The following is a 21,940-nucleotide window of genomic DNA, read 5'->3' on the forward strand; positions in this document are numbered from 1 at the left end:
CAGACAAAATAAAAGTTTATGTACACTCTCTAGATAGTCCTCATTTTTTAGTCTCAAATTAATTAAAAGAAATTCAAGGAAGAATGTATGACATCATATAATCATAGATGTATCAAGTATCTTTTGACATTGTCATTTCATAAAAATCAGCTGATCATAATTTGTGTAATGCACATGCAAATCTATAATGCCCATCACTTTGCAACATCTGAACAAACTTTCAGATCACATTCTCATTACAACGTGCTTTGATATCAGTACATTCTTTTTCAATGGGCCACTACTTGTTTTGCAAATGTACAAATAAAGCCTTTGTAATTTTCCAATGTGATGATTACAGTAGAAATATGATCAACTTGATTCTCACCACAGCACAGTTACATCCAATTACAACAGTAGTGATATGCAACCATTTATAAACTGAACAAGTCTGATTGAGCAGATTCTACAGTAAATAAAAGATGTTCTGAGCATTTATCTGTGATTTTAATTATTCTACTGAGCAGGTATAAATCAAATGTAGTTGTCATGTATCTGCTTTTGAGACTAGTCCTTTAGAGCTTGTGAGACAGGAGCAATCAGTGATAGACTATGGTAGAGGAGGCAAAATTTACACTGGTCAAGGGAAAATAAAGAATTCTTGGATCTTATTGTAATACAATACACTTTTAATTCATCTCCGTTACAAAATGGAGAACTACTAAGTAATTAATTTTAATTTCTTTCCCAGAAATATGCCACAGAACAGTGTACTTGACCTATGACCTATGACCTCACTAATGTACCTATAGATGTAAACAGGGAAAGAAAAAATAAGACATTGTTAGCATGAATGTCATGCATGTACTGGGAGTTGGAATGGAAAAGACAAAAAACACAGGTAGAAGTGTTAGACCATGTCATTACCATAACAGCATGTTTAATTAAGGGTTAATCGACCGATGAAAACAGGATATATCAAGCAGCCAATCGGAACAGTTCACAATTAATAGCCAATGGAAGCAAAGCAGTTCAAATGCATTAGCCAATGGCCATGGGTTAATCGTACATCCATTGTTTACCAATAGCCAATAGTAATAACTGGTTATTGAATTGATTTATATACTACAGTACACTGAGTGAATTTATCTACATGTAATACATAGCTGATTATATAGACGTATGAAATTAATCATTTATATAAAAACATATCCAAGAATATGATCATAAATGTCTTTCAAATTTCCAAAGACCCGAAGACATGTGTTAGAACTTTTCTGAAATTAAAGCAAAAAAATGTTTCAAACATAACAAAAAAATGCTAATATATGAACCTTTCTACACCAATGAAATAGCTAAAAGGTTTATAACTCATTTGTATGTTTGAGGGATGGACTTTGAGTGAACAAAAATAACCAAAATATTTCCCAATATGTTAAACTACACAATGGATATTATGATCAATAAATGTAATAAAGAAGTGAATTATAAGGTACACATATCACAGTGGTAAAAAATGTATAGATATCAAAATGAATATATATATACAGCACTTAGGTAAAACTGTAACACAGCTATTTAACAGGAATGTCTGGTTAATATTGAACACTTCATTGCTTTGAGGAATGTACAAACATACTGATTCATGTCTAATTCTATATAAATATTAAAAGAGTGCTGAAAGTTCAATAATTAATTGATCAACGTTTGATCAAAAAGAATGAATTGAACATTGATGATTTTTCCACCTTAGACCAGCTCTGATGGAACAAGGTTTGTGAATTTAAATAGAGTCTGTTTGCTTATGATCTACCATTGAACAATTCCTATATCATTACAACAGCCTAATTCTATTTTCTCAGAGAAGTTTAAGAGGTGTTAAATTTCGACCTAAATGTGTTCACACTAGATAACAATTATTTGTTTAGGATTAAAGATTAGTCGGACATTAAGACTTGATAAATGGGACTAATCTGCTGGTACGAGTATGGTTTATATTGAATCTATAAATATTATCTAGCCCTATAGTAGTTTTATCATCAAAACCTCGTATCGATTAATCTGAACATATATTATATAAATGGCAACCAAATCCTACACTATTACAAAAATGACAGGTTTTTATATGTTTATCTATTGATTTCATTACTGAAGCCGAAGTTAACTGTCACACCCTGGTTGGATAATTGAGACTGAAAAAATAGCTTCTCAATACAATAGTCAAGATTTTATATAGGTTTTCAATAAAAAATATATCTCCAGGTTGATTACAATTTATATCTATATACAGATTAAACAGCATTAAATTTTTTATTATCCTTGTATGTTAAGATAAACATTAAGATGAACATTACAAAAAGACGGGACTACTGCTGTAAATGGATTCTGGTTTTTTTTTATGTATTGCATAGACATACACGGGTAAGTAGACTTCAATAACAAGAAGTGAATCTTCACTCGTTACACTTCCACTCCAGGTAACAATGCTAATCAACATCCCTACTGGTAACAATGGTTATATTTTCAAAGGTAACTTCACTAGTAACCATGGTAACAACTCTAGAGGTAACCATGGTGAAATCTTCACTGGTAACCATGGTAAAATCTTTACTGGTAAAATTGATTACATCTTCACTGGTAACCAATATTTTCCCTGGTTACAATGCTAATATATCAGCAACCATAGCAAGACCTCACTGAGAATCCTGTTAACATCTCTACTAGCCACCATCTTCTTGGTAACCATTGGAACATTTTCACTTTTCAAACAGTAACCATAGCTACCTGTGTTTAAGGCTATAACATTCAACAGCCAATGGCAGGTTTTTTCCTTCAGTTCCTTTGTACATGTTAGTACTTGACCTTGGTTACCATAAGTTAAATAAACCCTATCAATCTTACATTGCCACAACCAAGTATTATATATAACATATGTCGCTTACAATCCTGTAAAGTGCATATTTATGCTTTGTTTATAATTAGGTTAAGTGGAATATTGAACCCAATATCAACAACAGATTTTTATAATTATGTTACATATGTCGTGCAAGAATTACCTTATACATATAAATAAAAATAGTTCTTACAATATGAAAGGGGACTAAAGAAGTTTTTTTATATATTTTCTCTTCCATACTCATGACTCCAAACTTAACAAAAAGATGAGGTTCTTCCGATTTTGAGATTGGACTGCTATAAAAACACTGAAAATCTGTAGACACACATTTCAGTGACACCAGTATCAGCAAATGTTCTTCATATTTCCTTCACCAATAAAAGCTTTGCTGGTTTGTTTTTCAGTCTTGAATTAGAATTGTTAACACTGATTTCATTTAGTGTCGTGAAGGTCTTTGCCGGTTCATACTTGTCAACATCAAGCTGATGTATGAGGTCAAAAGGTCATCCATCTTGTATCCCTGAAAAATAATTAAAAACAACATGAACAGTAGCACATATTGACTTCTTCTTACCTGTTTTAAACACTCTTTTACAAAGGTTTTCTTCATCTTCAGACAGATTCTCCATATTGTCTAGTGAAAGAAAAGCTTCCAGAAGCAAATCTGGACTAGCTCTTATTAAATCAGTCCTGACCCTTGTCTAAGTCTTACTGGAGAATAAAACAGGTAATGTCCTGACCCTTGTTTAAGTCTTACTGCAGAATAAAAGAGGTAATGTCCTGACCCTGTCTAAGTCTTACTGCAGAATAAAACAGGTAATGTCCTGACCCTGTCTAAGTCTTACTGGAGAATAAAACAGGTAATGTCCTGACCCTGTTTAAGTCTTACTGCAGAATAAAACAGGTAATGTCCTGACCCTGTCTAAGTCTTACTGCAGAATAAAACAGGTAATGTCCTGACCCTGTCTAAGTCTTACTGCAGAATAAAAGAGGTAATGTCCTGACCCTGTCTAAGTCTTACTGGAGAATAAAACAGGTAATGTCCTGACCCTGTCTAAGTCTTACTGGAGAATAAAACAGGTAATGTCCTGACCCTGTTTAAGTCTTACTGCAGAATAAAAGAGGTAATGTCCTGACCCTGTCTAAGTCTTACTGCAGAATAAAACAGGTAATGTCCTGACCCTGTCTAAGTCTTACTGCAGAATAAAACAGGTAATGTCCTGACCCTGTCTAAGTCTTACTGCAGAATAAAACAGGTAATGTCCTGACCCTGTCTAAGTCTTACTGCAGAATAAAACAGGTAATGTCCTGACCCTGTTTAAGTCTTACTGCAGAATAAAACAGGTAATGTCCTGACCCTGTCTAAGTCTTACTGCAGAATAAAACAGGTAATGTCCTGACCCTGTCTAAGTCTTACTGCAGAATAAAACAGGTAATGTCCAGGTCCTGTCTAAGTCTTACTGCAGAATAAAACAGGTAATGTCCTGACCCTGTCTAAGTCTTACTGCAGAATAAAAGAGGTAATGTCCTGACCCTGTCTAAGTCTTACTGCAGAATAAAACAGGTAATGTCCTGACCCTGTTTAAGTCTTACTGCAGAATAAAACAGGTAATGTCCTGACCCTGTCTAAGTCTTACTGCAGAATAAAACAGGTAATGTCCTGACCCTGTCTAAGTCTTACTGCAGAATAAAAGAGGTAATGTCCTGACCCTGTCTAAGTCTTACTGGAGAATAAAACAGGTAATGTCCTGACCCTGTCTAAGTCTTACTGGAGAATAAAACAGGTAATGTCCTGACCCTGTCTAAGTCTTACTGCAGAATAAAAGAGGTAATGTCCTGACCCTGTCTAAGTCTTACTGGAGAATAAAAGAGGTAATGTCCTGACCCTGTCTAAGTCTTACTGCAGAATAAAACAGGTAATGTCCTGACCCTGTCTAAGTCTTACTGCAGAATAAAACAGGTAATGTCCTGACCCTGTCTAAGTCTTACTGGAGAATAAAAGAGGTAATGTCCTGACCCTGTCTAAGTCTTACTGGAGAATAAAAGAGGTAATGTCCTGACCCTGTCTAAGTCTTACTGGAGAATAAAACAGGTAATGTCCTGACCCTGTCTAAGTCTTACTGGAGAATAAAACAGGTAATGTCCTGACCCTGTCTAAGTCTTACTGCAGAATAAAACAGGTAATGTCCTGACCCTGTCTCTTACTGCAGAATAAAACAGGTAATGTCCTGACCCTGTCTAAGTCTTACTGCAGAATAAAAGAGGTAATGTCCTGACCCTGTCTAAGTCTTACTGCAGAATAAAACAGGTAATGTCCTGACCCTGTCTAAGTCTTACTGCAGAATAAAACAGGTAATGTCCTGACCCTGTCTAAGTCTTACTGGAGAATAAAACAGGTAATGTCCTGACCCTGTCTAAGTCTTACTGCAGAATAAAAGAGGTAATGTCCTGACCCTGTCTAAGTCTTACTGGAGAATAAAACAGGTAATGTCCTGACCCTGTCTAAGTCTTACTGCAGAATAAAACAGGTAATGTCCTGACCCTGTCTAAGTCTTACTGCAGAATAAAACAGGTAATGTCCTGACCCTGTCTAAGTCTTACTGGAGAATAAAACAGGTAATGTCCTGACCCTGTCTAAGTCTTACTGCAGAATAAAACAGGTAATGTCCTGACCCTGTCTAAGTCTTACTGCAGAATAAAAGAGGTAATGTCCTGACCCTGTCTAAGTCTTACTGCAGAATAAAACAGGTAATGTCCAGGTCCTGTCTAAGTCTTACTGCAGAATAAAACAGGTAATGTCCTGACCCTGTCTAACAGAATAAAACAGGTAATGTCCTGACCCTGTCTCTTACTGCAGAATAAAAGAGGTAATGTCCTGACCCTGTCTAAGTCTTACTGCAGAATAAAACAGGTAATGTCCTGACCCTGTCTAAGTCTTACTGCAGAATAAAACAGGTAATGTCCTGACCCTGTCTAAGTCTTGCTGCAGAATAAAACAGGTAATGTCCTGACCCTGTCTAAGTCTTACTGGAGAATAAAACCAGTAATGTCCTGACCCTGTCTAAGTCTTACTGCAGAATAAAACAGGTAATGTCCTGACCCTGTCTAAGTCTTACTGCAGAATAAAACAGGTAATGTCCTGACGCTGTCTAAGTCTTACTGCAGAATAAAACAGGTAATGTCCTGACCCTGTCTAAGTCTTACTGCAGAATAAAAGAGGTAATGTCCTGACCCTGTCTAAGTCTTACTGCAGAATAAAACAGGTAATGTCCTGACCCTGTTTAAGTCTTACTGCAGAATAAAACAGGTAATGTCCTGACCCTGTCTAAGTCTTACTGCAGAATTAAAAAGGGTTAATTCCGGTTATTATGTTATTGAAAGTTTAAAGCTCTGGCTCCAGGATGTGTTGAAGGAAATCATAGATTTTTAATTGCCCAATATTTTGAATTAGTTATATATTGTTAAAGTTCTAGAATGTATCTTACCAGCGATGTTTCACATAGGAGCTTGCTCCCGCGAACCAGGTTTCCGATGGTCATATGGAAGTAGGTATTTCCACTGCTCCAGTTGGATATCTTAGTAAATGGGTGTGTCGCCAGAATATCCTATAAAAATGATGTACCTCCTTCTTAGATATCATTAATCATTATTAACAAAGATCAGACTGTGGCATCAACAGTCCTATCTAAAACAAACCATTAAGGTGTGTGTAGCACACACTACAGTTTAAATATCACCTACTGGAAAATAAACAGCTTGTTTGGTGAATGTTGCACAACATTTTTATTGCGTATTTCTCATTTTCCACTCACAATCTATATTAACATTGATTGTGATGTGATAAAAACATTATTAAAAACACAATATCTTTAGTAAATTTTTGCAGTTATTTTGATATGTATTTCTAATGGCTTAGAGCCATTTTTGCTTATCATTTGCATGAATGGATCTGAGTTGTGATGTCATAACAATACAGACTCATATTTAAGAGACAATAATTTGAGCACATTATTTTTACTGTTGAGTATTGGGTTGCTATGGTCATTTCTATCTGTCTGATTAATTGGACCAGAATTATTTGTTTTTGAAATGTAGAGGAATTTACATATCTGATTTTGCTTTCTGACCAGTTTCAAATACTACTTGGACGTTTGCCTGATTTCTGCCTGAAATATTGCACTACAAAGTGCTGATAGACCAGTTTGTTCCCGTAAGTGAACAGGCCTTTGATGAAAGCTGCATTTGATCTAAGCGTACAGATCAAATTTATCAACTGCCATTTTGAAATCTCTGTGATTAATCGACATAATGTGAAAATGTCTAAATCTTTGAGAAGATATGATTAATCCTGTATGTCATTCCATTTAAATCAGTAATTTTCTATCGGAGTGTATCATTCTCCTTGTTAATTTATGTCCTTGTCATCTTGTACCTGTCACTTTGAATTTTTGAAATGCCTTTACAAAAAATTTCAGAACAATTTCTTCATGTTGGTAATGTAAGTAGAATGAAAGTGCTTATAACACAACCAGCAGAGGAACAGTGTGACGTTTCAATGATTACACGTTCACCTTCATCTTATAATATAAGCAGAAGAAGATCAGAGTGTGACGTTTCGATGACTACATGGTCACCTCCATCAGACAAATGTCCACTGTAGAGCGTACTTGCTCTGACATACATAGTGTATGATATAGTAAGGAATCAACGAACGTTTTTTCAGCTTTACTACAATTCTGTGTAGACCCCAGAAAGAAAAAGGTGTAAAAAGGTTATGTAAAATGTTATTCATTGACTTACAATTGTCCATGCTAAACTTGTACTTAAAATTTTGTAGCTGTATCATGACCATGTTTGTCTGTCTCAAAACAACATCATCTCACCATAGTTAATCATGCATATTAATGAAAGTCAAGCTTACAAGAAGCTTAAATATCAACTTTTCTCAGCAAGCTTTACAATGATAATGATGACAGATGATTAAAACCTTCTGAGACAGTTAAAAAGACATGTTTCTAGTTAAGGGATCATTGCTTTTATCAGACACACTGTACCTTGGTTTGCTGGTTGATAAGGTTGACTCCATTCTTGTTGATCGCTATTAGCAGTGTATCAGGATATGTTGGCTCTGTGGCTTGCTGTATCCCAGAGATTAAAACAACAAAAATGTCAGGTATATAAAACTGTAAAGTTAGGTACCTATCCTCATAAAACGGATTAGAATGATACCTTTTATCATCTTTTAACTCATTTTTTAGATTTTGATATTCTAACCATACATTTTATCATCTCATAACTCATTTTTTAGATTTTGATATTCTAACCATACTCTAAATGAGTCAGAATCTTAAAAATGAGTTATTAGATGCTAAAATGTATTATTCTAATCCATTTTCCAATATTAAGACAATAATTTGAATGGACATATCCTTAAATTTAAGTTGGAAGACAAATGAAAGTACAATTTAAAATCTCAAATTAATTAGGAAAATTTCCACCAAAATTGATTGTGATGAGGTCACATTTCATTTCAATGTATGTTCAGTATTTTATGGAGGATTGATAGAATTACAGAAATCATCTCAATGACACAAACCTTCACTTCAAAGAACGCTGATCCAAATGTAGGCCATTTGTAAATAATTTTAAGGAATTCTACTTTGGGGTCATCGATACCTTTCTGTGAATCACGATTGTAGTAGTTCACTATAGCCTGTAAACAAAAAAAAGTCATGGTTTATCATGTCATACAACCCTGTTCTGATTCCTATGGCTTGACTGGGTTATCATGTCCCACAAACAAGTTCCGATTCCTATGGCTTGACTGGGTTATCATGTCATACAACCCTGTTCTGATTCCTATGACTTGACTGGGTTATCATACAACCCTGTTCTGATTCCTATGGCTTGACTGGGTTATCATACAACCTTGTTCTGATTCCTATGGCTTGACTGGGTTATCATACAATCTTGTTCTGATCCCTATGGCTTGACTTGGTTATCATACAATCTTGTTCTGATTCCTATGGCTTGACTGGGTTATCATGTCATACAATCTTGTTCTGATTCCTATGGTTTGACTGGGTTATCATACAATCTTGTTCTGATTCCTATGACTTGACTGGGTTATCATACAACCTTGTTCTGATCCCTATGGCTTGACTGGGTTATCATACAATCTTGTTCTGATTCCTATGGCTTGACTGGGTGGGTTATCATACAATCTTGTTCTGATTCCTATGGCTTGACTGGGTTATCATACAATCTTGTTCTGATCCCTATGGCTTGACTGGGTTATCATACAATCTTGTTCTGATTCCTATGGCTTGACTGGGTTATCATACAATCTTGTTCTGATTCCTATGGTTTGACTGGGTTATCATACAATCTTGTTCTGATCCCTATGGCTTGACTGGGTTATCATACAATCTTGTTCTGATTCCTATGGCTTGACTGGGTTATCATACAATCTTGTTCTGATCCCTATGGCTTGACTGGGTTATCATACAATCTTGTTCTGATCCCTATGGCTTGACTGGGTTATCATACAATCTTGTTCTGATTCCTATGGCTTGACTGGGTTATCATACAATCTTGTTCTGATCCCTATGGCTTGACTGGGTTATCATACAATCTTGTTCTGATCCCTATGGCTTGACTGGGTTATCATACAATCTTGTTCTGATCCCTATGGCTTGACTGGGTTATCATACAATCTTGTTCTGATTCCTATGACTTGACTGGGACTGGGTTATCATACAATCTTGTTCTGATTCCTATGACTTGACTGGGTTATCATACAATCTTGTTCTGATTCCTATGGCTTGACTGGGTTATCATACAATCTTGTTCTGATTCCTATGGCTTGACTGGGTTATCATACAATCTTGTTCTGATTCCTATGGCTTGACTGGGTTATCATACAACCTTGTTCTGATCCCTATGACTTGACTGGGTTATCATACAATCTTGTTCTGATTCCTATGGCTTGACTGGGTTATCATACAATCTTGTTCTGATTCCTATGGCTTGACTGGGTTATCATACAACCTTGTTCTGATTCCTATGGCCTGACAATTATGTTTCCCTGTCTTTTCACAACAATAATGTGTGGTTCTGATTATTGCTTTAATTAGAAAATTAATTTCTAGTACTCTGTAGTACATTTTGCGGCAATATTTAATGTGAAATGCATCTATTTGAAATAGTGTTTAAAATAATCACAATTTGCTTATTTTTCACCAGGTTGTAGAGATAATTGGTGTTAAGACGAACGGAAAAGTCAAATACTGACATTAAATTGGATCTGCAGGGTAGCAATGCAGGTGTCAAGAAACCACTTTCTTTAATATTAATGGACTTTCAACATTTTATTTTATTTTTTTGCAATGATATAAAATATTAATTAAGCCTTCAGTGTCTGATTAGTATCTTACCCTCTTCCAGTCCTCAGGTGATTGAACACGTAATAAATCTGATGGTATCAACTCTCGCAGCATACGTCTGTAAAATACCAGTACATAGTCAAGGATTGAATAAACAAAACAAGGTTAGCAGCATACGTCTGTAAAATACCAGTACATAGTCAAGGATTGAAAAGACAAAACAAGGTTCGCAGCATACGTCTGTAAATACCAATACATAGTCAAGGATTGAAAAAACAAAGCAAGGTTCGCAGCATACGTCTGTAAATACCAGTACATGGTCAAGGATTGAAAAAACAAAACAAGGTTCGCAGCATACGTCTGTAAATACCAGTACATAGTCAAGGATTGAAAAAACAAAACAAGGTTCGCAGCATACGTCTGTAAATACTGAAAAAACAAAACAAGGTTCGCAGCATACGTCTGTACATACCAGTACATAGTCAAGGATTGAAAAAAAACAAGGCTCGCAGCATACGTCTGTTAAAAACCAGTACATAGTCAAGGATTGAAAAAAAAACAAGGCTTGCAGTATACGTCTGTAAAAAACCAGTACATAGCCATGGATTGAAAAAAAAACAAGGCAAGCAGCATACGTCTGTAAATACCAATACATTGTCAAGGATTAAAAAAAAATGGTACGAAGTTTATCAAAATTCAGGGTATATAAAATACACTAGAGAAATTAACACTGTGATCATATATATATTGTCTTCTTTTGTAATCTAAAAAATCTATACAAGAGTACTGCCAACAGTACCACAGCTCACCTCACATCATTCATCACTAAACCTCAATCTAGCATGACGAGGGTGGGGGTTTCACCAACTAGAATCTTAGATACTGATATTTAAACAGCAAATAATATATTTGAACACTGGTACCAAAAACTTGACATTAGATTCAATACAAAAAAATTAACGTCCAAAATGTTTTTAAAAAAATTCTCAAAAATCATTTCTAAAGACTTCTGGAAGTAAAAAATTACTCCCACAGAAACCCTCAAACCAAATATCAGTCCCTTAGTAAAGTTACAAAGGAAATTACTGATGCCTTTCAACACTTCCACTAAAAATTGAGCATCAGACATGACAATCAACATCGACATCAACAACACCACTGACAATTCTAGGCTGACAACATAAGCTGCCTTTCTCTTCAAGACGTCAGTTAAAAATCTGCTGTCGAAGGTCACATTATTTGGTGTTCCTACTGCTCTTGTCCTTACTTTATCTCTAAAACAATAAAACTCCATCTCTAGGAATGAAAATGTTACTTACGGGATGTTTGTCAGAGCACTCTTGTTGTCTCCCATCTTGACCCTGTATATGAGGGCTGCCATTTGAGCTGCCTCATCTTTACTACACTTGTGATAGCCTCGTAGCAGCTTAGGTAGCTCCTGAAAACACCAAGAAACTTATTTATAAATAATTGTTCTTTATATGTTTCACTCAACCTAACGTAAGTGAAGTAATTAATGATCAGAAGAAATGGTATGTCAATCACCTGTTGATTGTGGAATATTTCATCAACGACGCCATCATAATGACAACAAATAAAACTTTTATAGAGAGACAAATTTTCAGTGATTAGAACATACCTGGTGATAATGGAATATCCGATCAGCCTGGATATCTCGACCTGGCATTGTGTTACTCCACAACTTCTTCATGAAGAACACCTGGTACGTGAACTGGGGCACTGTGTCTGTTAGGACAAGGTTGAATAGAAATTAACAACTAACTAGGATTAAGGACAATAAGCAGGATTGTAAGAATTTTATTTTGAGGATCTTAAACTGATTGAATTCAGCTGAAGGAAAAAACTAAGGGCTGCCATCTAATATTGTAGTCATTTGAAGTTTACCTGTTTCTATCATAAAAAAGACTTCCAGAGCACTCACCTGTTCTCAGTACAATGTTTATACACTGCTAGTAAATTGTTTAAACATCTTTATTACAATAACTGTACATCTCCACTGACAGAGTCACAAGTACCATAATTAATATGTGCCAGTGCTTGCTAATGCTAGCCAACTTTACTCCATTACTCACTGTCTCGGCTGGGTCTTGCTTTCCTAATCCAATCAGTCAAATGTCGCACAAAGTCAAAGAAAAAGTCTCCTTCTGGCACACTTATCACTGAAAATCAAATAATTCACCTCATCAAAGATTAATTCATCTAAAACAAAGACAAATTTTACTATCTGTTTAAATATAACTTAATCCAAAACGAAACAATTTCTAGGAAACAACATACAAAGCACAAAAATAAAAGAACTCAAAGAATTACAATTTTAAACTGAGAACAGAAAGTAATGCTATAAAATCCATGAAAATATTATACATAATTCATATCTATTGAGAATAATTATCATTGAGGTAGGGGAAAATTTTGTAGTAAAAAAACCTTAATGACAGATAATAGCTGCTTAAAATGAAAACATAATGAACTATTTGAGGACATCCTTTGACAGAATGACCAATCAACATTACCTGTGTAATGATACTAAATGGCCCAAAAAATGAAATACAACATGGTGTGAGCTTAGCTTCAACAAGGGAGATAACTCTGCTCACCCCATCAAGTCAAATTTTTACCTTTGTCAACAATTTTCACAAATAAGCTGAAGCCTTCAGATGATTTCAGTCTTAATTTGCTGGCAATGTTTTGACAGAAATCCTTTGCTCTGGTGCTAGATTCCACTTCAAAGGCCTGAAAATACATTTAATGAGTTACATCTTAGTTTCACAAATATCAGTATAATCACCATTATACTGCCAAATCTGTAGGTTTTTCAAGGTTACAAGAATATCCCATTTAAACCAACACATTTTCTAAACAAGAGAATTTCTCTTTGCAAACCTGAGTGGTTAAATTTCCAAATACATTAAGTCACTGTGTAAAAGAAAATCAAACAAAGATACCACGTTATGGTTTTCTTGTATGAACTGTAGGTTTTTATCTTATTGTAAATCTAAAGGTTGCCAAGTATTAATGATGCAGCAGTATACCGAACATGCTTACCTCATCCGAGTCGTCAGGGAAGTAGACTTTGTGTAGGATTTGTGTGGTCTTGTGCTGTATGGCCTCTACCTCTACCTGATGTGGGGCGTATTTCCTAGTTCCATTCCTGTTAAGCACCAAAATACATCAGATTACAAATTAATACTGGTCTTCAATCCTGTCACCAAAAATCTAACACAACACTATCACGCTCATAAGCATTGTTGCCGACTGCTAAGTACCAGAAACAAATGAGGGCCATTTCAAAAGCATATTATTTCATCTAGAGTGTTTCCAAATTGGAAGACTTTAACACTCTGTAAATTATACAAAGGTAAGAAATGACTGCATCCTTCTACATCAGGTACTCAGTGCTAAACCTGCTGCCATCAAGTGGGATTCATAATACTGGTGAGTGTATATTACCTAATTTAGCTGACATAACAGTGTAAAATGGTTTACATGTTGTATGTAGTGTTGTAGAAACTAAATGCTGGATATAGCTCTTGACTGTATTAAATATACAACTACTTTTGTCTGATGAATTTGCAAAAGTTGTCAAATATGACCTTTGAACTTTTAATCTTAGACTTATGACACTCTTGATAATGAGGAAGTGTAGAACATGTTATGAAATAAATATAAATATGATTCAAATCTGCAGATAGGTTCTCCACATAACACATTAATAGGAAAAAGTGACATCTCGTCTCTCCTTAAAAATGGATCGAAAATATAATTGACGAATTTTACATAATTAAAGAAATAATATGGCTAATGTAACTAAAATGACAACACAGGTGCTGTAATGTCTTGACTTCATACATCCTGACATAATTACTGGAATGTAACATTTTCCTTATCGTCAGTGTGTTAGCATACCTTAGTGTCTTTTGTACTCTGCTGATACAATCCGTTGCGATGTGGCTACGACTTGACCTGAGGAACTGCATGACCTCCTTCAGTAGATTGGTACTGGGGACAAAACATCCTGTGGCTAACCACATGAGTTCCCAGCCTCTTCTGTCACTTGTACTGTAAGACAGAGTTTATATACACTGATTATTTTTTGAAAACTTAAAAAAATTCACATCATCATTTGATCATATGTATTTGTGGAATTGGAGTACAATTGTACCATATCTATCCTGAAGTAAGCCCAGCTACAAATATACAAAGTGTTACTTATAGTAACTGTCTGATTAATAGATGTAAGTGGGCTTATTAAAGGACCTATCTGATTGATAGACATTTGTGTGCTTATTACAGGGCCTATCTAATTAACAGATATTAGTGGTCTTATTATTAGACATGGACTAAATGCAAGATAACTATGGTAATTTCTATAAGTAACAACTGCTTCATACAAAACACTATGCATGTCGAGATAATAATCATTAGATGACTATCCAACTAAACAGCAGAGTACTATGTAAACATGTGACTAGGAAATCTCACATTGATAATTCAATTTTAAATCACCCAGTATCAAAACTTAATTCTAAATTAGAAAATAAAAACAATCTTTAAAATCAGAGTATATACTATTATATATCAATGCTGAACCCCTCTGTTCAAAAATTATCATTTCCAATTAAACTTTGGTGAGACACTATAAAATGGGACATGTTCAACAAAACTTACTCATTTCTGTTGTGAGTGAGCTGTTTTATCATTTGGCAATACACTTCATCCCGGAGAAGTTCCTGAAATAGTGAAACAGGAGAGGCTGTGGGATTAGACTCCAGACAAGGTTAAATGATGATACAACAGGGTTAATGTAAAACATCGTAGGCACTTCATTAATCAATATCTTAAATTAGAATAAACAATAACAATTACTCTGGGGTTAGAAAAAAGTTTATAATTAGAAATCAACACATAAGTCTGTACTTTTCCTGTTAATTAAAATACAACTGGTACATATTAATGTAGCATCACTTACTGTATTATTTATGTAATGCATAAAATGTTCAGTGTGAGGACAAAAATGTGAGAGATGAATGGCCACTTTTAGGAATTACAAAATTTATACAATTTTCATTTTGCACAAGATTATACAACTAAAATTTTGCAGTGGACAATGTAATTTACAATTCGTAGTGGACCATATAACTTACATTTCGTAGAGGAGGTTCATAGATTTGATCTGTCAGTTCATTAGCAGTACGTCCTCGTTTTGATGGGTGGTCACCCATGTATTTTAGGATAGGTAAACAAAGTTAAGGAAATCTTCCAGTCTGCCATGAACATGTAATTCTGATATCTATTTCATACAATAAACCTTTCATATAAACTAAATGTCCATTTCCGTAAAATATGGTCCATTTACTGGGTCAACTGTCAATCATACAGAATGCATGTGATTGTTCCTCTGTTTCACTTTCAAAGTGGAAAATATACACAGTATATTATATCTATGTTTTCATTACAAAATTTGCTGCAGATTCTGCCTAAAATGCTTTAGTGTATACAGTACACTAAAGTATGTTTATGCTTTGGTACAAATTGAAGTCAAATGTAAATATCTAAAGTATCATTGTAATATGGAACTATACAGGTATGATTTTATTTTGAACAATATCTACAGGTGATGGAGGGATTTAGCCTGAAAAACATTCTATTGTAATATACAAAAGGATATCTAAATAACACATGCATGCCTCCTGGCACAACTCTTCCTTGCCCAGCAGTTTCTTAAGCAGTGGTTGTTTGAGTGGTTCTTTGGAATGTCTCCACAGGTCGTCAGTGCGTCTTTTGCGTGCTGTTGACAGGGTCTTTGACAGGGTACGTTTGGGAGGAGGTCTGAAAGCAAAAAAAGTATGTACAGTAAGTCATATTGGTCAACCATACCTTATTAAACAATCTCACATATCATATCAAGGTTAACAACAAGGACAGGATCCTTCTAACAATTCTGTAATTAGTGTTATAGGTGACTGAGCATCCATGTTTGCGATATACACATGCAATGTAGATATGAAAACATTGTGTACACCTGTAGTCTGTACACCTGTAGTCCGTACATGGTGTACACCTGTAGTCTGTACATGGTGTAGTCTGTACATGGTGTACACCTGTAGTCTGTACATGGTGTACACCTGTAGTCTGTACATGGTGTACACCTGTAGTCTGTACACTGTAGTCTGTACACCTGTAGTTTGTACATGGTGTACACCTGTAGTCTGTACACCTGTAGTCTGTACATGGTGTACACCTGTAGTCTGTACACCTGTAGTCTGTACATGGTGTACACCTGTAGTCTGTACATCGTGTACACCTGTAGTCTGTACACCTGTAGTCTGTACACCTGTAGTCTGTACATCGTGTACACCTGTAGTCTGTACACCTGTAGTCTGTACATGGTGTACACCTGTAGTCTGTACACCTGTAGTCTGTACATGGTGTACACCTGTAGTCTGTACATGGTGTACACCTGTAGTCTGTACATGGTGTACACCTGTAGTCTGTACACCTGTAGTCTGTACATGGTGTACACCTGTAGTCTGTACACCTGTAGTCTGTACATGGTGTATACCTGTAGTCTGTACCTAATGTATGACGTGTACCTGAAATGATCAAAGGAGTAGTGTTCTAGTGTGTAGGGTACATCATTTCCTTGATCTGGCATGGTCTCCATCTGAGATGGTGCTAGCATCTTGTCTGCTTGCTCCCCAGATTGAAGGAACAGATTCTGGAACAATGCAATATGTATAAATACTTGTACACATCTCAACTCTTGAAAAGAACAACACAGCAAGATATAGAGGCAGCGTAAGGTGGTAGATAAGGATATTATGTCAAGTTTTAATTCCAAAATCTTTTTACCAATATTTTGTTAGGTTTATTTATGCTTAGTTTTTATATGATATTTCTTATTGTCACTTAGTCTAATTCTGAAAGTTTCACACTTGAAGGGTTCAGGTAGAAAGATAGTGAATACTGGAGAAATGTTGCCCATTTAATGGTGATACTGAATCTTCCATGTGTTACTTGTATCAAGACATACCAATATTTCTGGCGGCGGTTTGTTGATTGTTGGTAGTACATAGACACACTCTGCCGGGAAATCACCTTTGACACCAGTGCGTACATTTTCTCCAACACACCAGCCAGAGTTCATAACGGTCTCCCCATTCTGCTGGTCCAGCACGATCAGGTCACCCTTTGAGAAGTCCAGGAAGGATGGTCCATCACCTTTAACATGTAAATCCTCACGATGATTTTACACAACATATCACAAAATCTGTAAGACATTAATGCCTACACTTCAATGCATATAAATACATTTTCTGATGAATTTACAGGAGTTGTCGCTTTAACCTTGACCAATGGCTATCTTGATACAATACGTACAGAACTTCAAACTAGGGTACTGTGGACAGTAAATATGAACCAAAATGTGTGAGAGGTTCTCAAGATAAAACACTGATTGGGAACGCGACACAGTACACAAACATTAGTAAAACTATATAATCAGCCGACCCCACCCTCTCCCCTCTGAAATAGCAAGAGCATAAAAAAGGATTACAACAATTTAGACCTCACAATGGACTGTAGGATACAAAGACCAGCCAAATTAAATAAATATGCCATAATTATATCATTACACATAACAGTTTAACACTTGTCAAAGGCATCATACAAAAGCATATCAACAAAGTCTGTATTTCAGCATTCAGCCTCTACAATCTGTCAGAATCCTATCCAAAAAGCTTCTACAATCTGTCAGAATCCTATCCAAAAAGCTTCTACAATCAGTCTGCAGCCTATAAAAAAAGCATCTACAATCAGTTTATGGTTTATTTGAAACAGCCTCTATGTTCTGTCCAGTATCTAATAAATAGCCTCTATATTCTGTCTAGTATCTAATAAACAGCCTCTATATTCTGTCTAGTATCTAATAAATAGCCTCTATATTCTGTCCAGTATCTAATAAACAGCCTCTATATTCTGTCCAGTATCTAATAAACAGCCTCTATATTCTGTCTAGTATCTAATAAATAGCCTCTATATTCTGTCCAGTATCTAATAAATAGCCTCTATATTCTGTCCAGTATCTAATAAACAGCCTCTATATTCTGTCCAGTATCTAATAAACAGCCTCTATATTCTATCTAGTATCTAATAAACAGCCTCTATATTCTGTCCAGTATCTAATAAACAGCTTCTATGTTCTGTCCAGTATCTAATAAACAGCCTCTATATTCTGTCTAGTATCTAATAAACAGCCTCTATATTCTGTCTAGTATCTAATAAATAGCCTCTATATTCTGTCCAGTATCTAATAAATAGCCTCTATATTCTGTCTAGTATCTAATAAACAGCCTCTATATTCTGTCTAGTATCTAATAAATAGCCTCTATATTCTGTCTAATATCTAATAAACAGCCTCTATATTCTGTCCAGTATCTAATAAATAGCCTCTATATTCTGTCTAGTATCTAATAAACAGCCTCTATATTCTGTCTAGTATCTAATAAATAGCCTCTATATTCTGTCTAGTATCTAATAAACAGCCTCTATATTCTGTCTAGTATCTAATAAACAGCCTCTATATTCTGTCCAGTATCTAATAAATAGCCTCTATATTCTGTCCAGTATCTAATAAACAGCCTCTATATTCTGTCCAGTATCTAATAAATAGCCTCTATATTCTGTCTAGTATCTAATAAATAGCCTCTATATTCTGCTCCAGGACTATTGACATAGCCTCTATATTCTGTCTAGTATCTAATAAACAGCCTCTATATTCTGTCCAGTATCTAATAAATAGCCTCCATATTCTGTCTAGTATCTAATAAACAGCCTCTATATTCTGTCTAGTATCTAATAAATAGCCTCCATATTCTGTCTAGTATCTAATAAACAGCCTCTATATTCTGCTCCAGGTCTATTGACATAGCCTCTACTGTCTGTTCATGCTTGGTATAATGAAATAGTGTTAAAATTCTATCTCCTTTGTCTCTCTGAATAGCCTCTACTATCTGTTCATGCTGGGTATAATGAAATAGTGTTAAAACTCTGATATCTCTCTTGTCTATCTGAATAGCCTCTACATTTCTTACATGTATCATCATCCGATGCATTTTGTTTCTCTGTAAACAAAATTCACCCAAAGTAATATTATCATCTTTTGACATGGATGTTTCCCTGAATACATAAAATCCTTTACATTAAAAGATGTACAGTGTATATATAGAACCATCTAAATTTCATATGTATATCAAATATTACTGTTAAATTCTAACATAAATTTGAACGGTTAATGGTTTTCAGGACCGTAGAGTGGAAATCATATTGGTAACCTTGGTAACAGTGTTTATATTCTGATACATGCCACTTATGTTAGGCAGATCATTAGCAATCAAATATCATGTTAATATAAAATTTTCACATGTAAAACTTTTTGTCTATGTCCGAGGTAATTATGATGTAATATGTTGTGATACAACGATAAAGAAAAAATCCCAAAGTCAAATTAATATCACCAATACCAAGACTGTTGATGTGTTAATTATTACTTAGTTTTCCTTTTTTAATATTACAAAACTAAATGCTCTAGCAAATTTGATAGTGTCTTAATATGTACAATAAAAAACTTACTCTGATAATCTGTCCTCATTTCTAAGATATTAAACTTTTCAAAAGAGTTAGAATATTTCTGGTGTTTTCTACCTTAACTTAAACATACCTGGTGACACATAATCTTGCAGTGCAATCACATATTTGGAACGTTTCTTGAGCCCCTCAAGGAAGGTCACAACAAGGTCGCGGATGTCTTCAGCGTTTGGTGAAGTGAATGTATACTCATCCCCCTTCACTGTAGCCAGAGTAAAACTCTGTCCATGCATCTTACCCGTCCTAACAAAACAAATTTATAAATAATCAGACAAAAATTCTCCAGCTGGAGATATTTATGAAGAACCAACATCTTGCTAAGTTCATATGTGTGTTAAGGTTCATCTTCTCGGCTTCAACAAAATTCAACAAAATTAAGGTTCAGAGGTCAAAATTCTTGCATACATAAAAGTTTGCTATAATTACAATAACAAGAATGTTTAGGACAGCATTTGTTCAATAGTCTTCCTGATCATGGAAATCTGACCGTGTAGAGACAAATGTCTTACATATGCTAAATGCTTCTCCCAACAATGGTAGTTAGAGAGATAAGAACTACTCATCTGATACTGTTCTTTAAAGATATTTCTCAAAAATTCATTAAGTGAAATTACACAAATGATACATCTTTCTAGCTTCATGAGACAATGAGCTGGAGAAAGCATGTAATTTTTTTAAGTATGTATAAACTAAAACCTGTAATATAATTCAGATCCTCCAAGTTCTGCAAAGACTTCTTACACACTTCAGGTGTTCATTGAACACAGAATCTAATTAAATGGTCCATCAGGATTGAACCATTGACTGATATATACAGGATCTCACCTGCTGCTGGAAACAGCTGTGATTTCTGGGAAGGATAGTTCCAACAACACTTGTTCCTGGTCATCCACAATGTAAACACCTGTCCAGTTCACGGCAATGATCACATCATTCTTAGGTAAGCTCGGACCTGCGAACTTATAGGCCTCGTAAAAGCGTGAAAATAGAAGTGGCCACTTGTACTTTGCATAACTGACTATGTCCTCTTTCACTTTGATAGGTTTGATTCTTTCAAAGTATTGTATCCTTAACTTTGTCATTATCATGTTTATCCAAAAGCTCATAGCATTTGGTTTCTGGATTGCCTGGTCTGGTACATAAGATGGTAGAAGAGACTGTAGCCGATCTGGGTTGACGTTACAACCATATTCTATGTAGTACTGCTGAGCTGCTATCATGGCAAGGTCATCGTCCTGTCAGGGATAAGGTCAAGGTCATTTAATCAATTTAACTGAAGTATGAATCATAGCAAGATGCTTCATTAATCTGGACAATATTGATCCAGATTTCTAAATTAAGGTAGTGAATCTTACCAGATCATAATGAGGTGGCAATGAAAAAAGGAGGTAACAGATATTTTGACATAGCCACACAAATGACAAAGGAAGATACATTTTGACATGGTAAAAATGAAGTATAAGAAAACAATTTTTGTGTAGATTCTAATTTAGATGATTGCATCTGTATAATGTTTTAACACCAAAATAAGACTGACAATGAATTTGTATTAGCTTCCTCAGTAGTAGAGAAAAGTGTTTCTCTACTAAAATTCCTCACCTTATCACAGCGGTATTCTCCAAACTTAATACCACGAACAACTTGTTGAAAGATCAGGTTGCTGGCTGTCCCGTCTTCTCCTGGATTGTGCCAAGGAGCAAAAATCTCTTTACGGAAGAACAGTCGCCACGGAGCATTCCTCTCCTGGGCACCTTGCTCTTTGGCATATTGTTCACATTGGGAGATGGCGTCCATCACATGGTCACCACCACTCCCGAGAGAGGACACCTACAATTGTATTGATAAAGACACCTTGTTATATCATATTCACATATATTAATACGATTTACATCATTTACATCAAATGTAACTCTATTACATCACAATCAAGTACAAGTTACATTATTTTACATTAAATATCATTTAAACAGCTGAATTATATAACAAATGTATTAATAAGATCAGTGTTACAGAT

At 35.1% G+C, this 21,940-nt stretch overlaps 1 protein-coding gene across 1 annotated transcript in view; it reads right to left on the reverse strand.

The window, feature by feature from the left end:
- Positions 1-3,311: 3,311 nt before the first annotated feature.
- LOC132558737 (myosin-VIIa-like) overlaps positions 3,312-21,940 on the reverse strand; it is a 43,762-nt gene continuing 25,133 nt past the window's right edge. The window contains exons 27-46 of the mRNA XM_060223333.1: positions 21,526-21,753; positions 20,752-21,161; positions 20,000-20,169; positions 17,315-17,502; positions 16,875-16,999; positions 15,982-16,110; positions 15,795-15,801; positions 15,426-15,494; positions 14,950-15,011; positions 14,188-14,340; positions 13,327-13,432; positions 12,900-13,014; positions 12,354-12,440; positions 11,900-12,006; positions 11,580-11,698; positions 10,312-10,378; positions 8,472-8,588; positions 7,930-8,013; positions 6,361-6,480; positions 3,312-3,395 (exon numbers count right to left, since the gene is read on the reverse strand). Of these exons, the coding sequence (XP_060079316.1) occupies positions 3,312-3,395; positions 6,361-6,480; positions 7,930-8,013; positions 8,472-8,588; positions 10,312-10,378; positions 11,580-11,698; positions 11,900-12,006; positions 12,354-12,440; positions 12,900-13,014; positions 13,327-13,432; positions 14,188-14,340; positions 14,950-15,011; positions 15,426-15,494; positions 15,795-15,801; positions 15,982-16,110; positions 16,875-16,999; positions 17,315-17,502; positions 20,000-20,169; positions 20,752-21,161; positions 21,526-21,753 (2,547 nt within the window). The remainder of the gene's footprint in view (positions 3,396-6,360; positions 6,481-7,929; positions 8,014-8,471; positions 8,589-10,311; positions 10,379-11,579; positions 11,699-11,899; positions 12,007-12,353; positions 12,441-12,899; positions 13,015-13,326; positions 13,433-14,187; positions 14,341-14,949; positions 15,012-15,425; positions 15,495-15,794; positions 15,802-15,981; positions 16,111-16,874; positions 17,000-17,314; positions 17,503-19,999; positions 20,170-20,751; positions 21,162-21,525; positions 21,754-21,940) is intronic.

The sequence above is a fragment of the Ylistrum balloti genome, unplaced genomic scaffold (genome assembly GCF_031769215.1).
Source record: "Ylistrum balloti isolate Yb309-2 unplaced genomic scaffold, AGI_CSIRO_Ybal_v1 Utg370818, whole genome shotgun sequence".
Taxonomy (NCBI): Eukaryota; Metazoa; Mollusca; class Bivalvia; order Pectinida; family Pectinidae; genus Ylistrum; species Ylistrum balloti.